This window comes from Colletotrichum karsti (genome assembly GCF_011947395.1).
Source record: "Colletotrichum karsti strain CkLH20 chromosome Unknown Scaffold15, whole genome shotgun sequence".
In the NCBI taxonomy this organism is placed as follows: Eukaryota; Fungi; Ascomycota; class Sordariomycetes; order Glomerellales; family Glomerellaceae; genus Colletotrichum; species Colletotrichum karsti.
In genome coordinates this window covers 900,945-925,185 of record NW_024065915.1, presented here as the reverse complement: position 1 = coordinate 925,185, position 24,241 = coordinate 900,945, and the positions used below count along the sequence as shown (strand labels likewise).

At 54.6% G+C, this 24,241-nt stretch overlaps 9 protein-coding genes across 9 annotated transcripts; 3 read left to right on the top strand and 6 right to left on the bottom strand.

Annotated features, from left to right (window-relative positions):
• Positions 1–2,499: 2,499 nt before the first annotated feature.
• On the top strand, positions 2,500–3,192 carry CkaCkLH20_05509 (uncharacterized protein; the record flags this gene model as incomplete). Its single annotated transcript, XM_038888228.1, has 1 exon — positions 2,500–3,192. One exon carries the CDS (start codon positions 2,500–2,502, stop codon positions 3,190–3,192), a length of 693 nt encoding a protein of 230 aa, XP_038746704.1.
• Positions 3,193–3,476: 284 nt separating this feature from the next.
• On the bottom strand, positions 3,477–4,428 carry CkaCkLH20_05508 (uncharacterized protein; the record flags this gene model as incomplete). The annotated part of the gene is made up of 3 exons (XM_038888227.1): positions 3,477–4,046; positions 4,104–4,325; positions 4,384–4,428. The coding sequence occupies 3 exons, from the start codon at positions 4,426–4,428 to the stop codon at positions 3,477–3,479; spliced, it is 837 nt and encodes a 278-aa protein (XP_038746703.1).
• A 600-nt stretch (positions 4,429–5,028) lies between these two features.
• On the bottom strand, positions 5,029–5,974 carry CkaCkLH20_05507 (putative thymidylate kinase; the record flags this gene model as incomplete). The annotated part of the gene is made up of 3 exons (XM_038888226.1): positions 5,029–5,503; positions 5,583–5,691; positions 5,755–5,974. The coding sequence occupies 3 exons, from the start codon at positions 5,972–5,974 to the stop codon at positions 5,029–5,031; spliced, it is 804 nt and encodes a 267-aa protein (XP_038746702.1).
• An 885-nt stretch (positions 5,975–6,859) lies between these two features.
• On the bottom strand, positions 6,860–8,284 carry CkaCkLH20_05506 (uncharacterized protein; the record flags this gene model as incomplete). The annotated part of the gene is made up of 2 exons (XM_038888225.1): positions 6,860–7,968; positions 8,200–8,284. 2 exons carry the CDS (start codon positions 8,282–8,284, stop codon positions 6,860–6,862), a joined length of 1,194 nt encoding a protein of 397 aa, XP_038746701.1.
• A 5,115-nt stretch (positions 8,285–13,399) lies between these two features.
• On the bottom strand, positions 13,400–14,497 carry CkaCkLH20_05505 (tat pathway signal sequence; the record flags this gene model as incomplete). The annotated part of the gene is made up of 5 exons (XM_038888224.1): positions 13,400–13,477; positions 13,537–13,700; positions 13,763–13,862; positions 13,921–14,051; positions 14,107–14,497. 5 exons carry the CDS (start codon positions 14,495–14,497, stop codon positions 13,400–13,402), a joined length of 864 nt encoding a protein of 287 aa, XP_038746700.1.
• A 1,414-nt stretch (positions 14,498–15,911) lies between these two features.
• CkaCkLH20_05504 (uncharacterized protein) lies at positions 15,912–17,043 on the top strand (the record flags this gene model as incomplete). The annotated part of the gene is made up of 2 exons (XM_038888223.1): positions 15,912–16,165; positions 16,230–17,043. The coding sequence occupies 2 exons, from the start codon at positions 15,912–15,914 to the stop codon at positions 17,041–17,043; spliced, it is 1,068 nt and encodes a 355-aa protein (XP_038746699.1).
• A 1,715-nt stretch (positions 17,044–18,758) lies between these two features.
• Positions 18,759–19,031, top strand: CkaCkLH20_05503 (uncharacterized protein; the record flags this gene model as incomplete). The annotated part of the gene is made up of 1 exon (XM_038888222.1): positions 18,759–19,031. One exon carries the CDS (start codon positions 18,759–18,761, stop codon positions 19,029–19,031), a length of 273 nt encoding a protein of 90 aa, XP_038746698.1.
• Positions 19,032–19,364: 333 nt separating this feature from the next.
• On the bottom strand, positions 19,365–20,501 carry CkaCkLH20_05502 (short-chain dehydrogenase reductase family; the record flags this gene model as incomplete). Its single annotated transcript, XM_038888221.1, has 4 exons — positions 19,365–19,510; positions 19,560–19,673; positions 19,726–19,900; positions 20,019–20,501. The coding sequence occupies 4 exons, from the start codon at positions 20,499–20,501 to the stop codon at positions 19,365–19,367; spliced, it is 918 nt and encodes a 305-aa protein (XP_038746697.1).
• Positions 20,502–22,426: 1,925 nt separating this feature from the next.
• On the bottom strand, positions 22,427–23,959 carry CkaCkLH20_05501 (hard surface induced protein; the record flags this gene model as incomplete). The annotated part of the gene is made up of 1 exon (XM_038888220.1): positions 22,427–23,959. One exon carries the CDS (start codon positions 23,957–23,959, stop codon positions 22,427–22,429), a length of 1,533 nt encoding a protein of 510 aa, XP_038746696.1.
• Positions 23,960–24,241: the final 282 nt, after the last annotated feature.

Genomic DNA, 24,241 nt, shown 5'->3' with positions numbered 1-24,241 from the left:
AATATCTAGCAAAGAGTGTCTGGTGAAGGGGTTCGTCTGGACTTGGGCGTCTCACAGAACCTCCAATCAACTACGAACGGCTGCTGCGTCAGGAAGACATATTAGTGCCGTCCCATGATCAAATCGTCCAAAAACGAAAGACGGCAAGACCGAGACTGGAAATCTCACTGGAATTTGAGAAATCAGAAACGAAGCAGAAGCCGGAACGACCCTCGCCATTGGACAGACTCGAAGATGGGGTTCCCTTTTGGGCCACTCCGATGCGAGGAGCACGCGGAGCCGAGGCTGGGTTGCGTCCAGTTTCAATCCGACAAGCGATATGGCACCTACACTTTGACGCGCCGTGCGACGGTGCAGCTGGGCCGGCCCAATCAGTCTCGTCTGGCGTTTCTGCGCGGCAGAATCGGCTGAAGGTCGGAAGTCTGCAGTCCCCCTCCCTCCCTCACCCTGAGGCTCTCTGACGATACATTGGCTCTGCTCATGTCTTCGTGGGTGGCCTGAGCCGTGCCTACCTCCCATCCCGTTTCACCTGGACTCTGATACTCGCGCAGAAAACTTGAATGCCGAGCTGCAAAGACAATCTCTGCGACTCTGAGACGCTGGTACTGTCGGCTACGAATCAATTCTCAATCAAACTCCTTCTCAGCCACCCCCACGACCTGTTGCTGACCACACCCACCGGGCACTTGGGAGGCATTGGAGAAACACCAGTCCATACAATACCGCGTGGTCACCAAACACCTTCGCATTCGGCAAGAGTTCATGGGGGGAGTGGTTCCTCGGCTTCACGCGAGATGTTTCCTCTGGTCGACTCAGGTCGCGCCTTTGAGTTGCGGGACCGCCCTACCAAAACTTGTGACGGCGAAACCTTTTCGCCGGCATCGCCTGAGATCAGTCTCGCCTAAACACGATCGGTGTTAAAGCATTGGCCAGCGAGGCCATCGCCCACGCATCGCACAGAGACTGCAAAGACGAGGATTATCACAAGGCCCGGACTTCACGTCAACCGTCAATCAACTGAAATAAAAAAGCTCTCAAGTTTTAAGAGCATTCGATATCCCGCGTCCGCTATGCCCCCGGGATCGTCGAGGCCTTTGATCCGTTTGATAGGACCCTTGGCAAGACCCTTCGTACGTCGAAGAGACACTGCCAAGGGAAGGAAGCTCGCGCCAGTGTGTGGTCTTTCTTCCGGGCTTATCGAGCCGTAGCTCGCCTTGGATTGCCTGAGTCAACTTGGGGCTGTCACGACAAACTGGGACAGCTTCAACCTGAAAGATTCCAGTCTTTCTCCTATTGCAGACCTTTGGAGCGAGGAAATCCACAGCGAACGTGGTGCTGGTTCGGCTGCAAAGCCTGTGGGGGATCGTCAGATCCGCCGCTGGGCTCGGGGAGAGAGTTGAGCAAGGATCTGTCCGCACGTTTCACGTTTCACTTCGGCGAGCGACGTCGTATCATGCAGCGGCGGGGCGACGGGTTTGCAGCGTTCAACTTCACATCACCCCCGGTCCAGCTTCGGGGACGGTTCCGTTTGATGTTTTAAAATAAATCCCGCCGGTGGTGGTGGTGGTGGTGGTTTCCGGTGTAAACGATGGGTTGTTCAGGCGATGTGAGGAGGCTTGGCCGGCATGTTGGGAAGAACCAGAGCTCGCAAACTCAAGATGACAAGAGTTGCCACCAGGTACGAGAGGAAATGGATCGAATTAACATGCCCCAGCTGGTGGACGCTTATTCATGTTGGCATATCCTCCCACGCCTGCAGAGCGAGCGGGCTATCAGTGGGCTACTCATAGCTTGTGTGGAATAAGCACCCTACCTTAAACAGGGTTATGGCACCCAGTCGTCGATCAACCTGCGCAGAGGCTGAACCAACACCAGAGTCTCACTATTCGTGCGATGCGAGTGGCTCAGCAAGCCAGATGCTCGCGTCCCGCCTTGAAGAGCTGCGCGCCAGCCGTGACAGGCTCCCTAACTGATCCATGCATTGACGTCAGGCAGCAAGAGACAGCAAGTCGAGTCAATGCGGTTGCGGCACGGGAGGCTTGCCCCGGTCGAAGAGAAGCGCCGTCGAAGAGTACTTTTTCCCCTCCTCTGACTCCATCCCACCACCACCCCTGCCTCCTGCCTCCCCCCTCTTCTTCCAAACTGTGTGCGGCGTTGGGCTACGAGGGTGAACCGTGGGATACATTGTGAGACGGACTACGCTTTTGGGAAAGTGATGAGCTGAGATTCCAGATAATGTTGCCGTCTGTGCGAGGAAGGTTGTTTTTGCCCCTCCTTGTGTCCTCGAGAATCGTGCGTCCCGGGTCCAGTCTGTGCCATGCCTATAAGCCATTCGTAGCCCTCTCCTCTTCCTTTTGGGTTGCGTCTTGATCCTCCACGATTGCTGGTCAAATACGGAAGAGACGATACCATACGTACGGATTTATACCCCCTAGCCTACACACCTATAATCCTACAACAACCACTTCAAACAACAACCGTCGATACACATAGCCCACGATGAAGTTCACCACCGAGATCACCCTCCTCACCCTGGCCGCCGGCGCCTTCGCCGAGATGCCCACACGGGTCCAGCGCGATGTCCCCTCCGTCGTCGAGCGCGACCTGGCCACCATCTCGGGCGTCATCCAACAGGTCGACAACCAGCTCAAGATGCTCAACACGGCCGTCCAGGGCTTCAACGGCGACATCAACGGCCTCGCCACGGCGGCGGGCGGCTTCGTCAACACCCTCCAGCAGGGCACCCAGCAGGTCGAGGGCACGAGCGAGATCACCCTCAACGAGGCTCTCAACCTCCAGCAGTTCGTCACGGGTCTGCAGTCGGACGGCAACGCCCTGATCAAGGGCCTCAACGACAAGAAGCCCGAGTTCGAGAAGGCCAACCTCTGCGGCGTCATCGTCTCCCAGGTCGACCAGACCGGCACCAGCGCGCAGAAGCTCATCGACGCCGTCGTCAAGAAGGTGCCCCAGAGCGTCCAACAAGTCGCCGCCCAGCTCGCCGGTTCCTTCGCCAAGTCCCTGAGCGACGCCAAGGACAACTTCTCCCCCGGAAAGTGCAACAACGCCAACGGCATGGGCGGCGGCATGCAGAGCAACGGCACGATGCCCCGCACGTCAAGCCCTGCCAAGGCCGGAGCCGGCACCGTGACGGTCAGCTTCGCTGCCGTCTTCGCTGCCGTGTTGTTGCTGTAAGCGGGATTAGAAGAAGAGTGTGACGGAGATATCGTGGGGCAGCGGAGGGCAAAGCGTCGGGAAAGGAGTTCTCTTTTCATTTTCTTTTCTTGGGTAGGACTTGGCGGAGATGACGGCTTCATACTTGCCAAATTTGTCTATGGCGGACTTTCTTTACGTGTTGGCATGCTGGCAGAATGGCGACGCGTTGTATCATATAGGTTGAAGTAGACACTGCGGAGCTTGCTTCGTTGTACTGAATTTACCTATGGCTCCTCCTCATACACGCACGCGCACATAAGCTATCAGATGGCGATCCCCTGGCTCTGTTGAGACGCGGCATGCCTCGAACGCAACCCCGTGTCCTCAACAGATGCTGTGCGAAAGACGGATGTCGAAGAAGGCAGATCATGCAAAGCTATGCCATTACCCGGTGTCTCCCCCGAAGAGCCATTTCGCGAAGCCTCCTCCCTCGCGGCGAGCTTCTTCCGGAACCACGGCAGAAAGTTGTAGTACCCACCACACGCGAAAACACCACACCAGAGCACGAACTCGGTAGCGTAAATTATGATACCCAGGATGTCGACCGAGGGCTGGAAGAAGAGGGACGCGAGCGAAAACACATCGCCGGCGGCATCGATGGCGACGAAGATGAAGGAGATGCCGCGGACGGTACGGTGGACGTATATGTCCCAATAATGCCGCAGCACGCCGGCGGCTAGCAGGGCGGCGGAGAGGACCGCCATGATGATCATCGGCCACTCAATACCGCGCGATTTGGGTATGCGAAGGGCGAAGACGAGGCCGACTTGGATGCCAGCCATGACCGCTGCTATGGGCGTGACGACCGCAAGAGAGCGAATGACAGACCAGTTCTATGGTTCGCGACGTTCAGTATTGGAGCGAAAGTAAGGACAACAAAGATAGCCTACTCGTTCGTAGTAATAGCACTGGATCCAGGTGGCGAGGCTCAGGAACGTCAGGATCTGAGGCTGGATTTGCAGGGCGATGTTGAAGTCTTCGACAATGTTGTAGACGCCCAGCGGCACTCCGGCCCAGGCCCACAGCATCATCATGGACGGCTGCAATCCAGTCGCATTGTGGCGGCGGTAGTTGATGACGATCTGGGGGATGAGCTGGATTGACCAGCAGACCTGCGATGTTTTGAGTTTGGGCCTTTCTTCGGCGAGTTCAGGGGCAACGGGATCTTACTGCACCGAGTGTGCCAAGCGCATTCGCGGCAGCTGGGACGTCCATCTTGTATTTCCCTTTGCAAAACAGAGCGTTCCTCACAAAATAATATGCGGATGACGAATGAAGGATACGGCGTAGAGCACTTAAGTCCAAAAAGAATCGTCCGGCATCGGCAAGCCAAGAAAATGCCAATCACATGGATGATTGTTAAAAAGGCAAAAATATTGGTTCTCCCCTTCCAGAATCGAACTAGAGACCTTTCGATGACAATGAAACCATTACAGTCGAACGTGATGAACCAACTACACCAAGGGGAGTGACGGGGTTGAGCCCCGCTCGGTGATTAGTTGACGATACCGGCTGATTCGTAGCCTAACTAGCGTCCTGCAAGAGTGGGGGTTGGGCCGTCGCCTCAGTTCATTCTCCGCCGTTTGTCGACGCAAGATCGTGAAGATTGAGTGCTCATTCTTTCCTGCGTCTTAACCTTTTGGTTCTTTTGCGTGGTTCCGTCTTTTCTCTATCACTGTCCCGATTCCATTCCCCGTCGACTTTGCACCATTGACTGGCCGTCGCAGAAGCTCGGCCCAAATTTTACGTCGCACCATCTGGCAGACCGTCACCACTCTTGAAAGCTCAGTTCCGTCATGAGTTAGCCCTCGAAACTCACGAGACGGTCCTCACGGAATCCCCCGCTTCACCCTTCTCAACGCCCTCGACCCTAGGCTCCACCTTCCTCCAAATCTCCTCAGCAACCTCTTCAACGCTCGCACCCGCATCGACGACGACCAAATCCTCCTTCTCCTGCTTGAACTCGGCGTCCTCGCGACCCTGCTCGCCCAGCACACCGTCTGCTCCGATCTGTCCACGGCTCAGGCCCCAGAACAGCTCCCGCACCCGCCGCTGGAACTCGGCCTTCTCGTACACCTCGCCACCCCAACCACCGCGTTCCTTGGCGTCGGACTCCTCGAGATCGAGGAAGAGGACCAGGTCCGGCCGCGGCAGTCCCAGCTCGGGGGCGCGCGCCCACTGAAGGTTGAGCGAGGGGTTCTGCTTGGCGGCGCTGTAGACGATGCCGGAGTGGTAGTACCGGTCGCAGATGACTGTTGTGCCTGATGCGAGGAGGGCTTGGATATTTTTCCTGTTTTGGTGTGTCAGAATATGCCCTTGCTCATGGTGATGAGAGTGAATGAAAGAGGAGAGAGTAAGATGATGCTTACACCGCCTCCCATCTGTTGGCGCTGAACAGTAGATGAATAACGTGATCTTCCATCTCAACTGAGCTCTTGAGGTAGGCATCGATCATCTGTCCGATAGGCGTCGTTCTATCTACACACCGCCGCAGTCTTCTGGTCAGTCAAGTCCAAATACTGCTGTTTGCAGACCACTCACCCGGGAAGCGCATGAGCTTGACCTTCTTCCCCAGCTCGACAAACCGCTGCTCCAAGAGCTTGACCTGCGTCGTCTTGCCGCTCCGGTCGAGTCCTTCAAAGGCGATTAAGGCACCGCGGACAACGCCGGCGGGAGGGGTCGTTGGAGCTGCGCCGTCTCCGGGGCTCATGGTGACCGATGAAGCTATGGCCGCTGTAGCCAAGTCATTAATCGAGGCCATTGGCGTAGTGGATAAAATGGGTTGCAATAAAAGGTAAGGTAGCACACCAGGAATCAGTGTGGATTCGGAGTTGATGAAATAAGTTGAGGTGTTGTCAACTCCGGTAGGCGCTGCAGTGCAAAACGGTCACTGCAGCTGTCAGAGAGGTGTCAGTACACCACTCCACGGTTATGAGTCCTGGTCGAATACTTCAGGGGTAACAACGGATATCAAGGCCGATACGAGAGCGAATAGCAGTAAGGATTGGCATAGAGGTAGGCAGAAGTAGTTGCAACCTAGGGAAAAATAACCGTTGGAGGACGTGGACTGTAGAGCATTCGCGACGGACGGAGCTGCGAAGCCCCGCCCGGGTGCCCTTGGAAGGTGCGCGTCACGTGGAGCTGGAGCGTCTTCTGGCGCATCCATCGTCAGCTCAAATGCAGTACACCGGTAGTCGTCGACTTGCGGCAGTCGTCCACGCTAGGCATCTTTCGTGTAATGGGAGAAGAAGAGCCATGTGCTTATATGGGAAGCTGGACCATCATGTCGTGGCGCCATACATGGTAAATTCCCTCACAGGATCTCACCACCACCACCAACAACAGCCACCAGAACCCAAGTCAAGCATCAACGCTCTATTGATGAGGATATCAATGATTTGAACAGTAAAAGACAGCATTGCTCCATTTCCTCCTTTGTACACAGTCCCAAGCCCCTTGAATCCTACGCAAAAGTGTTCCCGGGTTCCCTCGCTTCGTCGTCGTCCATCCAGTCCCAGCCGAGTGTCCCTCCCTTAAAAACCTAGCCAACGCCGCATGAATCGTGGACCCGTAATTAAAAATGATGGTGAATAGTTGGAAGCGAAGCAGAAAAAGCCAGTCAAGCCAAGCAAACCGAAATGAAATATCAGCTGTCCACAACAGCAACCGCTTCTGTCTCGTCTTTTGCGCTTCCGCTCTCCCACAACTCGAAGCTCTCCCCGGTGCCTTCTATAGGCTCCAGCAGGGCTGCTTTCGCTGCTGGTTCGGCGGACTTGCCCATGAGCTCGTCGACGTCATTGGATTCGACAGAAGGCTCGCAAGACTCGATCTTGGGCTCTGGTACTGGCTCGTCCATCTCTGGAATTGGAGCGTGCTCGCGCTGCTCTTCCTCGTCTTCTTCATCGGCGGGGATGATGATGACTGATGATTCGTCGCAACCCAGAGCGTAGAACTCGCTAGCGTCCATCTCGCCCAGCGCTGTCCTCTCCTTCTCAAAGATCATGTCGTCCTCGGTTGCGCGATGCGCGGTACGTCTAGACGAGGTCTGGCTGACGTCGTCGACAGGTGGCACGTTCTCTTTGTCACGGCCTTCGGCACGGTCCCGGCTGAGCTTGCGCTCGCTCTCTTCATCGGAACTGATATCGAGAACACAGGTGCCATGCTGCAGCATGTTGGTCATCTCCTGCTCGGGTGTGTCTTCGTGGATGTCGAAGAACCACGAGGCCTTCAGGTCAGGCTCGTGCAGCTCCTTGGTAGCAGCGCGCGAAGACGATGCGACTGACGAACGGGCGGCATAGCTGGGAATGGTACCCTTGAGAGCGGCATCGAGGCTGAAGGGGGCGGCGGCTGACGACAGGCTGAACAGAGGCGGGTCTACACGAGTGTAGGGGCCGGCAGTGCGACGACGGGTGGACAGAAGACCGGAGCGCTTGCCACGGGTGGGCGAGCGGCCGGCGGGTGCGGAGAGCGGGGAAGACTTGGTGATGCCGGTGTTGAGCCTGGCAGCGGGTGACTTGGGTTGGAGGAGGCTGCGAGGTCGAGGAAGAGTCGGCTTGGTGCTCATCAGTGAGGGGCTCTCGGCGAGAGGCGTGGCCTTGGTCAGGACGAAAGAGGACGGCTTGAGGGAGTCCTTGGAGGGGAAGAAACTGTCCAAGCCCTTGGACCGCTTAGAGAGGCTGCCTGGGTCGACATTTTCGAAGTCGTCGGTGTCGACATCGGCGGCTTTGCGCTTCGCGCCAGAAGAGGGAGAAATAGCTAGTCGCACAGTCAGTCTAAGAAAATTGCATAGCGGTAATTTTGTGTGAATCTCAAGATGTTGTTTAGGCTGGCACATTGGGCGCATTTTCAAGCGGTCTGACGGATCATCTCACAGGGCCATATGCTGAGAGGAGAGTTGCGGGGGCGGCAGAACAAGAATATGACATGGCAGTGGCAGCGGCAGGGAGGAGAGGAATGATGTGTTTGGTCGTGACGGATCAAACATACCATTCTGTCTATTCTTGATGCTCGTCAGGTTCTGCAGTCTCGCTCCGTCGAGAGGTGCGAATGGTTGACGGGAAATGGTAGCCATTGTGTGGATCGTGGACGGTGTTGTTTTGGCGCGGCGAAGTGGATGTGCGAGGTAAGGTAGGCGACGCACAACAGCGAGGCGGATTGCGTGGTGTTGTGGTGCGTCAGCGACCAGGCGGCGACTTTGAGTGTTGTCGATACCCAATTCTAGACTCGTCTTCTGATCGACGTCGATACTCGATTCGTGGGGAACGGGGACAACGGGGGTGTCGAACGGGGGACCTTGAGCTTGCTGCAGTCGGGTGTCCCCTCAGCACCTATCTAATTCCCCGGCGAAGCAAGTCGGTGCCAGACAGACGTTGGTTGACGTTCCTTGGGATCGGAAGGCGATGTCAGGCGTGATGGGGTAAGGAGCGTATTTGTTTGTTTGTTGTTCTCGTCCACGCAGAGGAATCGAGGAGTTGGATGGGTCCTGTTGCAGGAAGTGGATGAGAGAGCGAGAGACTGAGAGTGACGGAGAGCGAGTCGGACAGCTGGCGTGGGGGGGATGGAGGGAGAAAAGAGTGTGAGAGGTCGCGAAGACCGAGTCGATAAGGTAGGGAGCAGGGATCAGCAGCTCATGAATGTCTCGTTCTCTTTCGCGCGCGCACAGAACCGGAGATGGATGTACTTCAGTAGGTATCGGTAGGTCCAGGTCCAGGAAGGGTCGGGGCGGGCTTGATTCGGCCAGTGATTGAGGGCGACGGGAGTGAATGGTGAGGGGGATCGTCTTGGATGGGTAGCAGGCGGTGTTGGTCGATTAATGCGAGGCCCTGGTGCTGGCGTTGGTGTTGGTGTTGGGTGAGAGGCTAAAGCAGTGCTAGGCAGAGGCAGCAAAAAAGAGAGAGCCGGCGTGTGGTGAGCTGGAAGCGTGTCTCGTCCGAGTGTCTCGTTAGGCGCCGCGGCTTGGATGGATGGGGTTGTCAACAGGAGGAGAAGAGTACAAACGCGGTGGGCGTTGAAAAGACGGGATGACGGGTACCTTGCTCTAAAAACGAGACGAGGGAAAACACCATCAGCGGAGTGGAGAAGGAAGGACGCGGGTGCAGGGAACTGGGTAAAGCGAGCCCCTGGTCTACTCCAGCTGGGATGCTAAAGTACCGTAGGACGAATGACAGGGAGTCCTTCCGAAGGCAAGGGCAATCACTGGCAGGGCTCGCTCAGGCCTCAGACGGTTCTGTTTGGCATTACCGTAGATACATGTTGATTACAATGAATTCATGATGAGTACGGATATAGAGGAAGAGGAAGGAGATGATGGTTCAGGTCGGGTCTTGCTGGCTGGCTGCAGTTGCGAAATTGAGCAAGCACGACACAGGCAATCAGCAACCGTCCACCAGCAATGGCAGGCGATGGCAGGCCGCAGACGTGGTAAAACGTGCCATTTTCGTGACAGGAACCAATGGAAATCAATTGCCGACACTCGAATGCAAGTGAGAGACATCGAATGCCATCCAAAACCAAGTCTGAACTTGGAAGGCAGACCGCAGACCGCAGATTCAATGGTTCCTTCCCTTCCACGGAAAACGACCTTCATGCGACGGCCGCTTTCCGCTTCTGATTGGCAGGCGCGAGGGCGGTGCTACTGCAGCTTCTTTCCCTCTTCCGCGACCTGCAATCAGACGTCCAATCAGACGCGACGTGTTTAAGTGGGTATATGCGACACGACTGGCGAATGGCGCGAGGGAAATCACGTCTCCCTTCCTGCTCGTTTCTCACCGCGAACTTCTCTCATTTTTAAATGGAAAAGACCGTCAGATCACCCGGTCTGTGCCTGCCCTACAGATACAGATGCGCACACCCATGCCCATCCATATCCGTACCTTCCTTACGCGTTGATAAAGTCCACTTTACCCCCTCGCATCCGTCGGCAAGCGCGACGCGAAAATGGCACCTGCCGACAAGCTGCAACCACTGCCGTCCATCGACCACGGACAGTGACAGTGACAGTGACATTGTCTACCTGTTCACTTGCATTGTCACCTCCAAACGACTGCCAACACATCTCAATGCGTATCAAAGCTTTACAGCTGCCAGTTCCTGTTTCCATGGTCATCCCTTCAAACATTAGTTCACCACAACCATGGATTTTACAAAGAGGTCGAGGCATCAGCATCCAACGTTTCTCTCAACTATCCGCCCCTCATTCCATTCATAGACTGGCCTGTTGGCTCAGCCGCCCTCACCTCAGACTCCAAGACAGCCCGGCCCGGTAAGATGCAGGTGAAATGAGCTGCCCTCTCACCCTCGCCCTCGCCCTCGTATCGGTACTTCGCCCTCCACTTCCCCGCTCGAGCTCCTCCAGGACAAGTGTCATAGCCATGGCCCGACCTTACACGTCCTCACGTCCGTCCAAGCTGATGCTGGAATTCGACTGGGTCGTTTGACAGGCACCAGGAGAACGGCACGCCAGGTCTTCCATCGCGGCCTCTCTTCATCGCGCATGGCCAACTGGTCTGGTCGATGGCCTCTCGCCTCCCGCCGGCCGGGTCTGTTGGATTCCGGGCCTCCGCGCCGTCTTCAACCACAACCATCCTCAAAGTATAATGTCATCATTGGTCCTGCGTCGACGAGGTGACGCCAGCCTTTATCGACCTCTCGCTCATCCCGGATGATCCTCTCCTCTTCTTGCGACCTCTAGGCCTCAACACCGGGCCACGGCCTTCACCTCGGCGTTGCCATTCGTTGGCTTGCTGCTGGCCGTTTGTCGAGGCCAAAGTCGCCCCTCACCAACCACAATGGCGAGAGCCATGACGATCTAGCACCAATGCTGAGGTACTTGAGAGATTGTTGGTCCATGATCAGCATGCTTCAATAATTTGACTTTCCTGGAGTTCAGGCTTCGACTGTCAGATATGCATGGCCCATAGAACTGGGACCAGCCAACGTTGCGTTGCCAACTCTGCCTCACTTGTACTGATGCGAAACAACCATACCCAACTCGACTCGGATCGTAATTCGGTCTTTGACTTCCCGCAGATTCTCCTGCCACTTCTTTATCTGCCTCCACATCCCAATTGGACATCTTGGCTGAGGTGGTTGCGCTCGCCAACACACTTCATGCGTCCACCGACACGGACAGCGATACCTCGTGCCACGTCGTCAAATCCAACACCACTAACTCTGTCATTGTGTGCCCGAAAGCATCTTCAGCTAACGCCGGCCGTCCTGGCTTCGCCATGCGAGGCTCTGACACTTCCTGTTCACAATGATGCAACTGATATGCATATTGCAGTAGTACGGAAGCACGACACAGCCCAGTGAGCCCACAAGAGGCTGGTCTGCATGTCGCCACCGCTTCATCTGGCAAGATGACTTGGGGCCGGACTGATTTCTGTGTTTCGACTGCTGCAGGTCAGCGTAACACCTGCAAGGGCCAGTACCCTAAAAGCAACTCATGTCGAAGTTGGCCGTTGGCGTCACGCCTCTTGCCAGCGGCAGAGACTACCGTAAAACATCCAGCTCACGCTCACAACATGGTAGGCACTTGGCTCGCTCTTGATGAGCGCTTCGCTTGCATTACGTGGCTGCATTTTGATGACCATAGTTGAAAATTCCATCTATTCATCGTCAGCACGATGAACATCTCCATCTCAACGTCACCAACACCAGAGGTGGCGGTTAACACAAGACCCAAACTCCTGACCCGCGATGAGACAAGAGCTAATTACAGATCACCACTTTAAAGCCAAACGTACTACTATCAACGAATTAATGGAGGAGGTTGGCCCAGGCAAGAAAGAACCAATTCATAGACAATATTTTTCTTCTGCAATCTTCACTACTGCCCGCTACGCCGATGATCGACCCCGCCGAACAATCGGGGAACGAACGGTGTGGACCCACTAGGCTTCCGGGCTAGCGGGCACGCCGCAGCGCGCATTGACGTTCACCTCGGGGCGTTTCAGACGAACATCTCGGCCGATACATTTTCTGGCTCTTCCAAAGACATACAAAAAATGAGGAGGTTGGGATAGATCGAAAATCTCTATCCGAGCAGGGATCCCACCAGCCTCTCGATTTTCTCCAAGGTGAGACGGACGGACGCGGCAGCTGGATGTTGCCCCCCTCTGAGGAGCAAATAAATCTCTGCGTGTGCGGATTCCCATGCCCGACCGACGCTCCCTTGCAGACTGATGGAGGCCTACAGTAGTACCGCAAACCTGTCGGCTAGTGTGACCTTTGGACGTTTGCATTGAATGCATTGTCCGAGGGGAACTCGGTTTATTGTGTCTGTGAGCTTGCTCAGAGGTTGACACGTGGCTAGCCCGTGTCGAGATTCATCCCTTGCTTTGAGATTGATGTAGATCGATCTGTGCACGATTAGAAGGAGGCTTGAGGTCGCTTGCCAATTTTGGTTTGCGTCTATCAAACATTTTCGATCATTGTTTGAATGGGAGAAACTGATTCAATTATCCTAGTGAGGATATCACGGTCGATGAAACGATGATCATCCGAGGAAGTTTGGAACGAGGTCTCTCAATGCTTAGCTTGCCTGTGACCGACTCAATGGCCTTGAGTCCTTTGACTTGATAATTTCAGTGGCTTGACCACCGGCATCTCGCTATTCACAAACCTTCAAGGACTGTTCATGAGCACAAACATCGTGTGATGTCGTCGACGTCACGGCCACCGAATGATAGCTTCACCAACCCGAGATGGGCAGATACTCCTCTAGTTCGAGATGAATTTCCTCGTGAGGTGCAATAATCTTGTGTGAATTCGAATTGTCCTCGTTCTCGTGCATCTCATCCTCAGTTTCACTCGCACTAATACTATAGTCACATAGTTCTTCGATTATTGTGTGTTCACAAGGCAACAGGTTGAGTCCACGTCCAGTTCACCAAATCCATGAATCGTTTCTAACATGAAGCGTGTAAGTCAGTTGACTCTTTCCGCAGATGTTTTGTCCTAGATCTCTCATTTCAAACTCTGTCGTCTGGATCCCCTGAAGAGACATTCTTGAAAACATGCTCCAATCCTAGGATCCGGCCGGCGACAGCACCGAGGCTGCTTTTCACCTATTTCGTCTTCAAAAGTGCATCTCACGGACCAGCCCAAACATGGCAACTCAATTCTGTCAAGTTCCAAGGCCCATCTCCTCAAAACTCTCTAGCAACGTCTCGTTGGTACCTATCTACGGAGTTTGCGGGAGAATATCACCCGGCCCTGGCGGAGAGGTGTAATCCTTGGGGAGCTCGCCAGCCGGAGGTGCCTGGACGAAGTTCACGTCAGTTCAAGAGTTTACGACACCAGGATAGGGTCATCTCTAACCTGCAATTCCTCAGCCCACTGCCGGATGGCCTCGTAATTCTTGCACTTGTGCGTGGTATGGAAGTCTGGGAACGGCGAGGGAGGGTCGTTGGCCCAGACCTGGCCAAGGACGCCCGTATCGAAGTTGCACATGAGCACCTGTCGGACCGCATCTAGACAATGTGCTTCGAGAGGTTAGAAAAGCCCCGAGCTAGTACAAGGCGTCTTGTTGGGTTGGAAGACTTACAAACATGAAGCTTTAGAATGTGATCGTCGTTGGCAAACGCGTGCATGCCCATCTGCTTGTAGTAGTCGTAGTTATAGTAAAGTGATTTCCGCACCAGATTCTGTTCTCAAAGTCAGCCTTCACTGCACTCTACCGGAGTCAAGCAGTGTTTGACGGACCAAGCAATGGAGGTGGTGCATCCCCTCGACGTTGACATAGAACCCAGCGCCGTACTTCTCTGACCTCCTTACGAAGGACATGTTCATTCCACTTTTCAAGCCGTCTTCAATCGAAATGACTCCCGCGCGATCTATCTCTGTGTTAGCACTCTGTCACTCATACCCTTGAAACAGTACTGAACTTACAATCCACGCCCAAAGCCTCCCACGCGGCATCAACCTCGGGCGAGCCCTCTTTCCGAAACACGTCTTCCTCCAAGAACGACCCGTTGAAGTGCTTCCAGTCGTATCGAACGTCGACATCTTTCAGAAGCGGCGACCATTGCGTCGTATGCTCAGCACACGCGTTATCGAGGTCCGTCGTGCCCGAGGCGAGATGAGCACCGACACGAGCAGAAATGAAGTTGGTCACGATCAGGATAGCAGCAGCCGCGGCATACACCAAGACCTTCTTCCTCCCTTCCCTGTGCTCCCAGACTTTGCTGTTCGTATCAAGCGACTCGAGGTCCTCCTCAGACTCATCGACCCGCTCGGCGAGCGGCTTCGAGTAGGATTCCTCTTCCTTTGGCTGCATCATCGTCGATGAAGGGGGTCGACGTCGTGAGATCTAACGGAGAGAATGAGGGGAAGAAAAGAAAGTATTCTGCAACATGACCTGATGCCTTTTCCAAAATTCAAAAGAGGGGAGGGGCGACGGTCTTGGAATCCTCGGGAGAACGCGATCGAGGAAAGGGAGAGGAAACCACAACGACCAGATTGTCTCTCCCCAGGAATGCTTCACCCGCCCGGCGCCGAGGGGATGGGAAAATTCACACACAAGATCATTCAACACTGAGACATGGTACCACGTACGACGGGGCGTTGAAAATCATCGCCCCGGTTGCCACGCGTGGTTCCGCAAACAGTTGGAACGCACACAACCCAAATTGCCTTCCCACCCACACCTGCCAACCTCCAAAATTGGCATCAAGACATGACAATCGCGGTAGGAATGCCGTATTCGACGGCGTTCTGCGACACGGGATCTACCAGCACATGCGGCTGACAAGCAGAACCTGTGACTAAATGCCTCTTGTCTCCCGAAGACTGCCTGGGAACATGGCATGAAGTATTGAAGAACTTATAGGCCGTTGAATGATAGGCTTAGTCAACGTCGAAAACTGCGGGCACCAATCGCAATGTTCCCAAAGCTTTCCTTGTCAGATAAGGAGAGGAGTGTTTGTTACCGAGATTGATGATCAATACGGTTGGTGAACTGGTCCGACTCGGGCAGGGGATTTGGCTGATAGTATCGAGAACACGAAGGTATTAACTTGCAAGTTGTGATAGCCCGTACTGAAAATTTGTCGAGATGGCATATAATATGCTTCTTTGATGCTGGGATTCAACACATGTCCAAGTTGAGTACATCCAAACTCGTGGTTGACGTTCAGAATGCGACGTCCGTGGTGTGGTAGTTGGAGATATCGAGATATTCTCATTTGCATCGAGGGGAGTCGAACAGGTGACGGTAATCGTCTCCTTCTTCAGTAAAAGAGGAAAGTGAACGCGGGAAATGTGTCATTATATTTACGACTCGCATCTTGCGTTCGGCGTTTGATGCCCATGGTCGTCGGGGATTGTGATTGTGATAACACCAAAAACCGAGATACCGAGATCAGAGATCTGGAGAGCTGCCCATGTGTTAACTTACGCAACGTCTTGCATTATGCCAGCTCGATTTATAAGCTCTATCTTGGCATGACGTTCAGCGGTGAGCGATTAATCAAGTCCATCACCAACTGAGGTTGTATAATGGTGGAGATGTTATTGATGATAGCGATGGCGATGTGATAACAACGATAATGGCGAGGAAAATAGAGAAGTCCATGAATACTTAAAGACTTGATTTCTCGAAGATCTCTTACATTGGTCTCTTCAAACCAGGCAACAGAGACTCGGCCATCTCTTTCGGCTCAACTCAACTCTTTCTGCAAGACAAACCAAGAATCATGATCTCTTCACTCAAACTCCAGGTGATGGCGGCCCTCGTCGGTCTCAGCAGCGCCGTCACTACTGACGGCAACTTCACAGTTGCCATGGTCCGCAGCGCACCTCCCAACTGGCCCATGCCGTTGATGAACATGGACTGGACCGGCGTCACCCTCAACATCGGCCAGACGGTCGATTACGGCATCGAGCTCATCCAGAAGGCCGCAGCAGAGGGCGCTGACCTTATCACGTTTCCCGAGCTGTGGTTTCCAGGGTAAAACAACTTAGTTTTCTTGCGTCTTTGAAAATATCTATCATAGCGTACTAACAGACCTCAGCTTCCCCAAGGGTAATGCCATGAATAACTGGACTGTGGACTACCTCCCCAGCTACATTGAAAACTCCCTCACTATTGGAGACGCAAACTGGAACCGCATTGTCGACGCCATCGCCCATGCCCAGATCTACGGTGGTCTGGCATACTCCGAGCGCCTGGGTGACCACATCTACATGACGCAGACGCTGCTCGCCCCCAACGGCAGCATCATCAACCACCGCCACAAGCTGCGTCCCTCCGGCTCCGAGAGATGGTTCTTCACCGACGGCAACATCAGCGAGATCAAGGTGGTCGCGACGCCTCACGGCCGCATCGGCCAGCTCGAGTGCGGTGAACACATGTATCACACCACGCGCTACCTGATGGGCGCCCAGGTCGAGCACTTGCATCTCGGGCCCTTCCCATACCTGCAGGATGAGGGCGAGGAGTCCCTTTGGTGGGAGAACGTCTTGGTCGAGGCCGCCAACGGCCGCGCATATGCCGGGATGAGCGGTGCCTACAACTTCATGGCCGCCATCGGCGCTGCCCGCGCCTTCGACCCCCTCGGCAGCACTATTGCCAGCATCGACGCTGCCGTGAACATGACCGAGACCCCCCTGCTCTACGCCTCTGCCAACACTACATCCTTCAATCTCACCGAAACGTACAGGATCAATGGCCAGACCAGCTGGGGTATACTGAAGGAGATTTACGACGGCTTCCCGGAGTACATCCCCCGTGAGGAGGGCAATGTGGTGGGCTACCGCGAGAAAAGCGTGGAATGGCTGATGACCGGCGCTTTGACTACTGAGGTTGGCGAATCGTTCGACCAATGAGTTGAGCTAATCGTTCGAATACTAGAATGATAGTTGTGATTATCTACCATGGGTAATTCAGGGCATCGTTATGACCTCTCTATGCCATCTGAAAAACTTCAGCTACATCCGACAATATATCTCTCTGTTGGGCCAATACTTGAGATTGGAGTTTTTTAAGAGGCCTGCGAAGAGAACGTCCAGTCCGTGCCAAATTACAAAATAAATCCCCCAATTCAAACGTGCGACTGTCACTGGTTGTAATCATCCCTTTCTCTTTGAGGTATCTGTTTCTTGAAGACTCTACGCATGGCTGCCGGGCTGTCTCCCAGGATCCGAATCAGACCTCTCCACAGAGTCCGGCTGGGATCGAATTCCTTCGAAAGGCAAAGAAATTGTCGATTACACCGATTGCCACGAGGTCCTTCGATGGTAAACTTGCGGGACACAGAGACATGCAGAAGATGTGTCTCTCGCTGCAGACATCTCATCTCAGCTCAGCTGTCAAGCACGCAGCTGCCCCCAAGCTCCAAGCTTAGCGCCTTCGTTACCACTGGGAAAAGCAAGACTTGCAGGGGGGGTAGACGCTACTGCAACCGCCATGTTCCCGCAGCCAATTCCGCGTTAGTAGGGCTGATCTTCCCTTCCAAGGATGAAGCTGGAGGAGAGCTGCCGTCTGAGCAACCTCATCTCACAATCCTCTTCACACAGCTTGAGGCCATTCCGAGAATAGCATCGTTGTTACCCAGTCAAAATCTTAATACCTTGTACAAGTGTTCGTGAGGATGAGAGAGGGAGCCCGTAGCCAGAGCGACGGTATCGTACGTCCTACCCTTCTGCAACGCCATGTGTAAGTCACCAGCCCATAGTGGCTGGCTTCAGACAGAACTTCGTGGCCGGAAATACCGTGTCAAGGAGTTTGTGACTGGGTGACAAGACACTCGATGTAGCTCATTGCATCGAAAGACATTCCTCCCTTCATCTAGATCCGACAATTGCAGGGAACGTCCTCGTGAGCGTTTTGGCCTGTCCGGCTGACTCTGCTGCAGACCTTCGGGCCTATGACAACCTCGAAGTCGACACGATCGTATCATTGAACACGATGTCGATCCCTCAATTAAGACTTTCGCTATCTCGAGAGCGTCGAACTGCCCCTAACACTCTTCATGTACATCACTGATGATGAATTCTAAGACATCTCAAACTTACCCGTGCCCATCCCACCGCAGAGTCCGCATTCGGCCCAATCCAGGACGCCATCCGCAGTCCGGTCAACGCGCATCTCACCATCTCCATGCCTCCCGTCATCGAACGCAACGCTTTCCGCAGACGTCACTTTACGGCCCCCTCGTTTGCCGAGTCTCATTTCTCGTTGTATTTTTTGTTCACCGTTCCGCTTTAGCTTGAGGACCCTGGACGGAAGAGAGAGGAAAACGCCATCTGGTAGATCGTGAGCAGCCACCGAACAACATTCCATCTCACCTTCCTGCCCGGAGGAAGATCTCAGACCAAGAGGACGTTAACGTCTTTACTTGACCAAAGATACATCGCTCGTGTCCAGTCACTCACGTCAACTTTTCCATAAGAACCTCTCCATCCGCCCGCTCATTTCAAGTTTCTCCTCATCACCACCAGCATCATCCTCTCATCCTCTCGCTACTCCAATAGCCAGTCGTCAAGACACCAGTCCAAGCCAGCCTCTCCAGCTCACCTCAAAACCTCCGGCCACCGCAGAAATGAAGGTCAACGCCATCCTCATGATCACCGCCGCCTCGGCCGTCCTCGCCGCCCCGGTGCCCGACAACGCCCAGCCCACCCCCTCAGCCGTCCCGGCCGCGGTCAACGCCTACGCGAGCTACGAAGACTACACCTACAAGCAGTACTCCAGCTACGGCAGCTACGGCAACGCTACTCCTCCTCCTCCTCCCCAGCCCACCACCTACACCGCGTACTCCAGCTACGGCACCTACAAGCGTGTTGCGGACTGGATCAAGTCCAAGTTGGAGTAAGCTGACGACTCTGCTATTGGCGGAATTCCCGAACTCGATTTAAGAGGTGCTGCTCGGCGCAGTATCTGCTGGAGTGTATGCATGTTCTGGAGGGGAACATCACTTGACGACTATCCTTCAACTCAACACGCCTTGTGCAGTGATGTGAGGACTGGTGGGAGGATGATATAATCATAATATGAAAAGAATCGAGCGGGCTTAATAATAAAAAAACTCTTTGGCTTAAACAACTGCATATTCCAAGTGTGTTGAGAAGATTGTGGCTATGTGATTGATGTCTGTGACTCTTCTGCGCCATAATCTCAAGACCGTTGACTATGCCCCCTTATAAAGCTACTCGAACTTGAACTCCTGCCCGACCAATTTCTCACTCAACTTCCAAAGCCTATCGGCATCGATCTTGTCTGTAGCCCACGGGTACACCTCCTCCTTATACTGATCCGCAAGCCGACAGTCATTGAAATACTTGCCATTCAAGTCTACCTCCACTGGTTAGCTATGTAAAAATCAACTCTCAAAGTCACTTACCTTCCAGACCGGGAGCGAAAGCGGCATAGACATGCGTCGCAATGCCCTGGTCAGGCGTCTTGGCCTTGAACTCGCTCCACATGTACTTGTTGCCCATACTGATGTCGTGTGCCTCTGTTATCCACTTGTCAGTAAAAAACCCCATCAGATGTCGCCTCAAGCTTACTCAAAGAATCGAAATCCTCGATATGGTCCGCGAGATTGGTCCAGATGACACCGGGATGCAGACTGAAACTCAAAAGACCCCTTTCACCCAGCTTCTCGGCGAGGGACAACGCCATGAGGCAATTCGCCGTCTTCGACTGTCCGTACGCGAACCACTTGTTGTAATGCTTGCCGTCCTGTTTCCGTTGTCAATAACGGGCTATCACGATCTTGGAGCTGCGATACGGGGAATCGTACGTGAGAGTTGTAGTCCGTCCATCGGATATGGCCAGCCCTGTGCCCGTCACTACTAACCATCACAACCCTCGGCGCAGGCGCGGCAAGCACCTTCCCGATGATCAGATTCGTGAAAAGAAACGGGCCGAGGTGATTCGTCCCGAACTGGTTCTCGAACCCGTCTTCCGTGAGCGCGAACGGCACGGCCATGATGCCGGCGTTGTTCACGAGCACGTCGATGTGCGGTACGTCTCCCCACCCGTTGACCGTCTCGGCCGCCTTGCGAACGCCCTTGAAAGAGCCGAGGTCGAGCTCGAGGGGCTTGATCGCAACCGAGGGGTGGGACGCGGCGATGGAGTCAGCCGTCTGCTGGACCTTGGCGGTGTTGCGGCCGGCGAGGATGAGCGTTGCGGGGGCCGCGGCGGCGACGGCCTCGGCGAAAACGGCGCCGAGGCCGCCGGGGGATACGCCGGTTACGAGGATCGTCTTGCCCTTGATGTGGTCGGCGTAAGTTGTGACGAGGTCACTGCCTTTGGTGTCCCAGTTCAGTTGAGGTGCCATGGCGTCTTATGTCGAGTTGATGCACAATTTACTGAAAATACAAAGATGGAGCGATGACAAGTCTGCCTGGAAAGAAAGCCACTTTCATCGAGGCTTCAGAGAGGGAGAGGGAGCGACGTCTTATATCAAGAAAAAAAAAAACGTTACCGTGGTGTTGAACATGACCATGCGCCCAACAACAACAACAACTATTGTTGTCGAGCACTGGCTTAGAAACTCATGGCGTTCTCACCAACCACTGCACCGTCATTTACACCTGCGGTCAGCATGCCTCTCAGGAAGTCATTGGGCTTACCCCTTGACGGGGCGAGTAAAGCTGCCGTCAAGGCTTCAGCTAGCAAGCAAGCTTAAAGCCATCCCGTCTGACCAACATCATTTCAAGCCCAATCACACTGTGGGCCAAGAGTTTGTGGAAGGCATTCAACGGTTTGAAGCGGAAATAAGACGTCTGGAACTGTCGATCGGGCGAGGTGTACATGTCGGTGGCTTTGACCAGATCATGGCAATTGGCAGCGGGAGAAGCACGGTGTCAGACACCATCGGCGTTAGGTGACGCTGCAGGCTAGGTACTCAGAAGAACTAATCGTGTTTGGTCTGTTTGTTGGTTGTTAACCACTAGTTGGCTCGCCTATCGCCGAACATGTTGTGGGCTGCTCCTTCGGGTTTTGGATACATGATTATTAAGATGGCGAGACAGACTTACACAGACTTGCTTATTTGTCTAGCTTCTTCCCCGGAGTTTGGAGATAACTCTTTCTCAAAACCCGATGAGAACAGCTTAAATTCTCCTTGTGCCATACCGTGTGCTTCAAGAAAGCGAGATGTCTTTCTTTTGCCTTTTTTCTGCCCAGATGGTGGATTGAAACGTTCATTTCCAGGGCCCCAGCAGCGCTCGTGTGTTTTCTGTGGAAACCGGGCCCGAAATGGCAAATGCTTCTGCCCCTGTCGCCGGGGTCAACGCCCGATTGTAGAGACAGCGCCCACCGGCAGTTTTCTTGGCATTGCCGGCGTCGCTGCCGCTACAGAAAAGCCGCCCGTCCCCTACCCTCCGTAGGGGCCCCGAACGGAAACGCAGGCAATGAGTGTCCTGCTCGTAGCACAACGCCTACTTCGTGTGATGAACGCAAAACAGTTGTACTGACCCGTCAAGACAGACGATAGGACGAATTCTCTGGGCGTCATCCTATTTGCATCGCCAAGGTGTCTTGGTTGTCGCCCTCTCTGTTAGTGGCCCAATCTTGCGCCGGGCCGGACAGACCCATGTGTGTGCGCTGCGCTGTTTTGTGTGGTTCTTCCAAGACCTGGCCCCTTGCGCGCCCGTCATCATCAACCAAAAATACCAGACCTATTCAACCAACGCCAAGTCGTCCTCGCTGCTGTCGAATCGTTTTCCGAGGTCTTCTTGCTGCCCGGCCCCTTGTCTTGCAGCTTTTAATCGGGTCTTGGCAGGGATATGGGGGACCGCGGGTTTGCGGGAGTTGGAAAAAGGGCCAATGAAGCCTCCAACTCGGACCCGGCGGCTCGTTCGTCGCACTCGAACTGCTTATTATGTGCCGCACTGCCTTGCAGTACCCAGGCGGCTTGGTCCGTCACTGCCGTTCATAAAACAACGTCGTCCCGTCTGTGTCGCGCCTCTCGTGCGTCTAGTCGTCTCCTTCTTCTGCCGTCTCCCCCCCGTCTCCCCGTCGAACACGCGTCAACTGTAACCGGAGCTAGTCTTGCTTGCCATTTCATGTGAGACTCCATTTACCGCCGATCAGAACCGACTACTGCAGAACGTAAAATCTCATTGTTGGTATGCCAATTGTGGCTCTACAGGTCTGTCAGTTTACAAAGGAAACAATGTCTATATCGACATGAAGGGCCCGAACTCCGAAATATGCAACCTGGAACGCCTTATTCAACCCTCACGCAACAAGTCCAGTCTATTCGTCTCGTGTGCAGAGGGACTCGATCCATCGTGCAAGTTGGACACTCCTGACATCGACCGTCCTCCAGAATAAATCGCTGCCAATGATGGTGGGCACTCCGAGTACGACAATTCCGACAAACCACGCGAAAAGACGCCCGAACATGCCCGCGGAGTCCCTGCCACCGACTATGGCCCAGATAACCGGCATCCAGCGATGGGAGAACACATCCAGGACGGGTCCGTGGACGAGGTAAAGGGCGTAGCTGATATCGGCGAGGTACTGTGCCAGTGGCGTCACGAAGAGGTTCTGCAGCGTCTTGATCTGCTGCAGGGCAATAACGATCTGAATCGCGCCGAGGGCGTACCAGGGGAAAGACACCAAGTCACCGCCCATGGTAAAGAAGGGCTCCATTGTGTTGTGCCACAGTCTCGACATACCTGGGGAAACGTCGGCGTGGTGATTGGGCCAGCCTGCGACGAACAGGGCAAAGACGAGGTTGCCAAGGAGAAAAGCCTTCAAGGCCAAACTGCCGATGGAGGCAGACTTGGATGACGTCGTCACAGAGGCCTCCATATCGGACGCTTCCTTGTCTTGGACCACAGCTGCAGCGCGCTCGCGACGGGCCTCTTGAATGAGACCGATTTCGGCGATGCCCATGCCGCCGACGAACTCGAACGCGGCCCAGTGGCCGCACTGGAGTGAGTAGACCATGATGGCCACGACTGAAGCAAGACGCAAGTACGTCTTCATGCGGCTCAAACCGGTCAATACGACGAAGAGCAGCAACGAGTTAGAGAATTCGATGGGGATGGTCCAGAGGTGGACGTCATAAGGCAGGAACTGGGTGATATCCCATTTCCAGCTGAAGGTGATCTGCCAAACGGCGTTCTTCCAGTCAATCAGCTGCTCCCATAGTGTGGGAAGTGGCTTTCCGGTCCAGCCCAAGCGGACCATGATCATGATGATGAAAGTGGACGCGGTGGTGGGGAGAAACAGGCGGAATCCGCGGCGGAAGACACTGCTGGAAAGTGTGCGATGCAGACCGTCGTAGTCGTGTTTCCTCGCTTGCTTCAGGGCCTTGAGGGACAGGACAAAGCCGGAGATGACGAAGAAGATGTGGACCATGGGCCTGCCACAGAAAATGACACGCAGGAAGGGCAGCTGCAAGGGCGAGGAAGCGGCATGGTCGTCGTCCTCCCTAATGCCGTAGGTTTGGGAGTACCATCCTACATGCTTCTCTGTGAAGTGGCAGAAGTAGACGATGAGGGAGGCGACGCCGCGCAATCCATCAAGCCATGATGTCGGGTATAAGCGTCGGTGTTTGAAGTCGTTCGGTCGAAGTCGGCGCTGGACGAACGAGGGTAGGAGGAAGAAGAGGATAGCCGTCAACCGAGCGAGGAAAGACTGAGACTGCGGTGGCAGGTTGTTGGATCCGCCAGGCGATGAAGGCTCGGAGTTGGCGCTGGTCAAGGGTGCATAGGAGTAGGAGTTTGGCGAGAAGCGAGCGACGGCTCCGCGAATGGAGCGAATGGCGAGAGCGATCATGATGATGATGATGTCCAAGGCATGCCCGTCGAGGGTGGATGTAGTCGTGTCGGACGGTCGTCAATCGAAGTCGATCGTCGTGTTCGTTTTGTTCTCTTCCCGTTCTTTCTTTTCTTCGTACCAGCCAAAGTCGTCGTCGACGATGTGGACAGGGAGGCTATCGAGCGTCGCGCGCGGTAGGACAATGGGCGTGGTTTGTGGGTAGACAGCGGACGGGAGTAACCGTCGACAGCGCAGAGGGCGGCGGGTAGCCGAGGACGACGAAGCAAGAGCACGTTACGC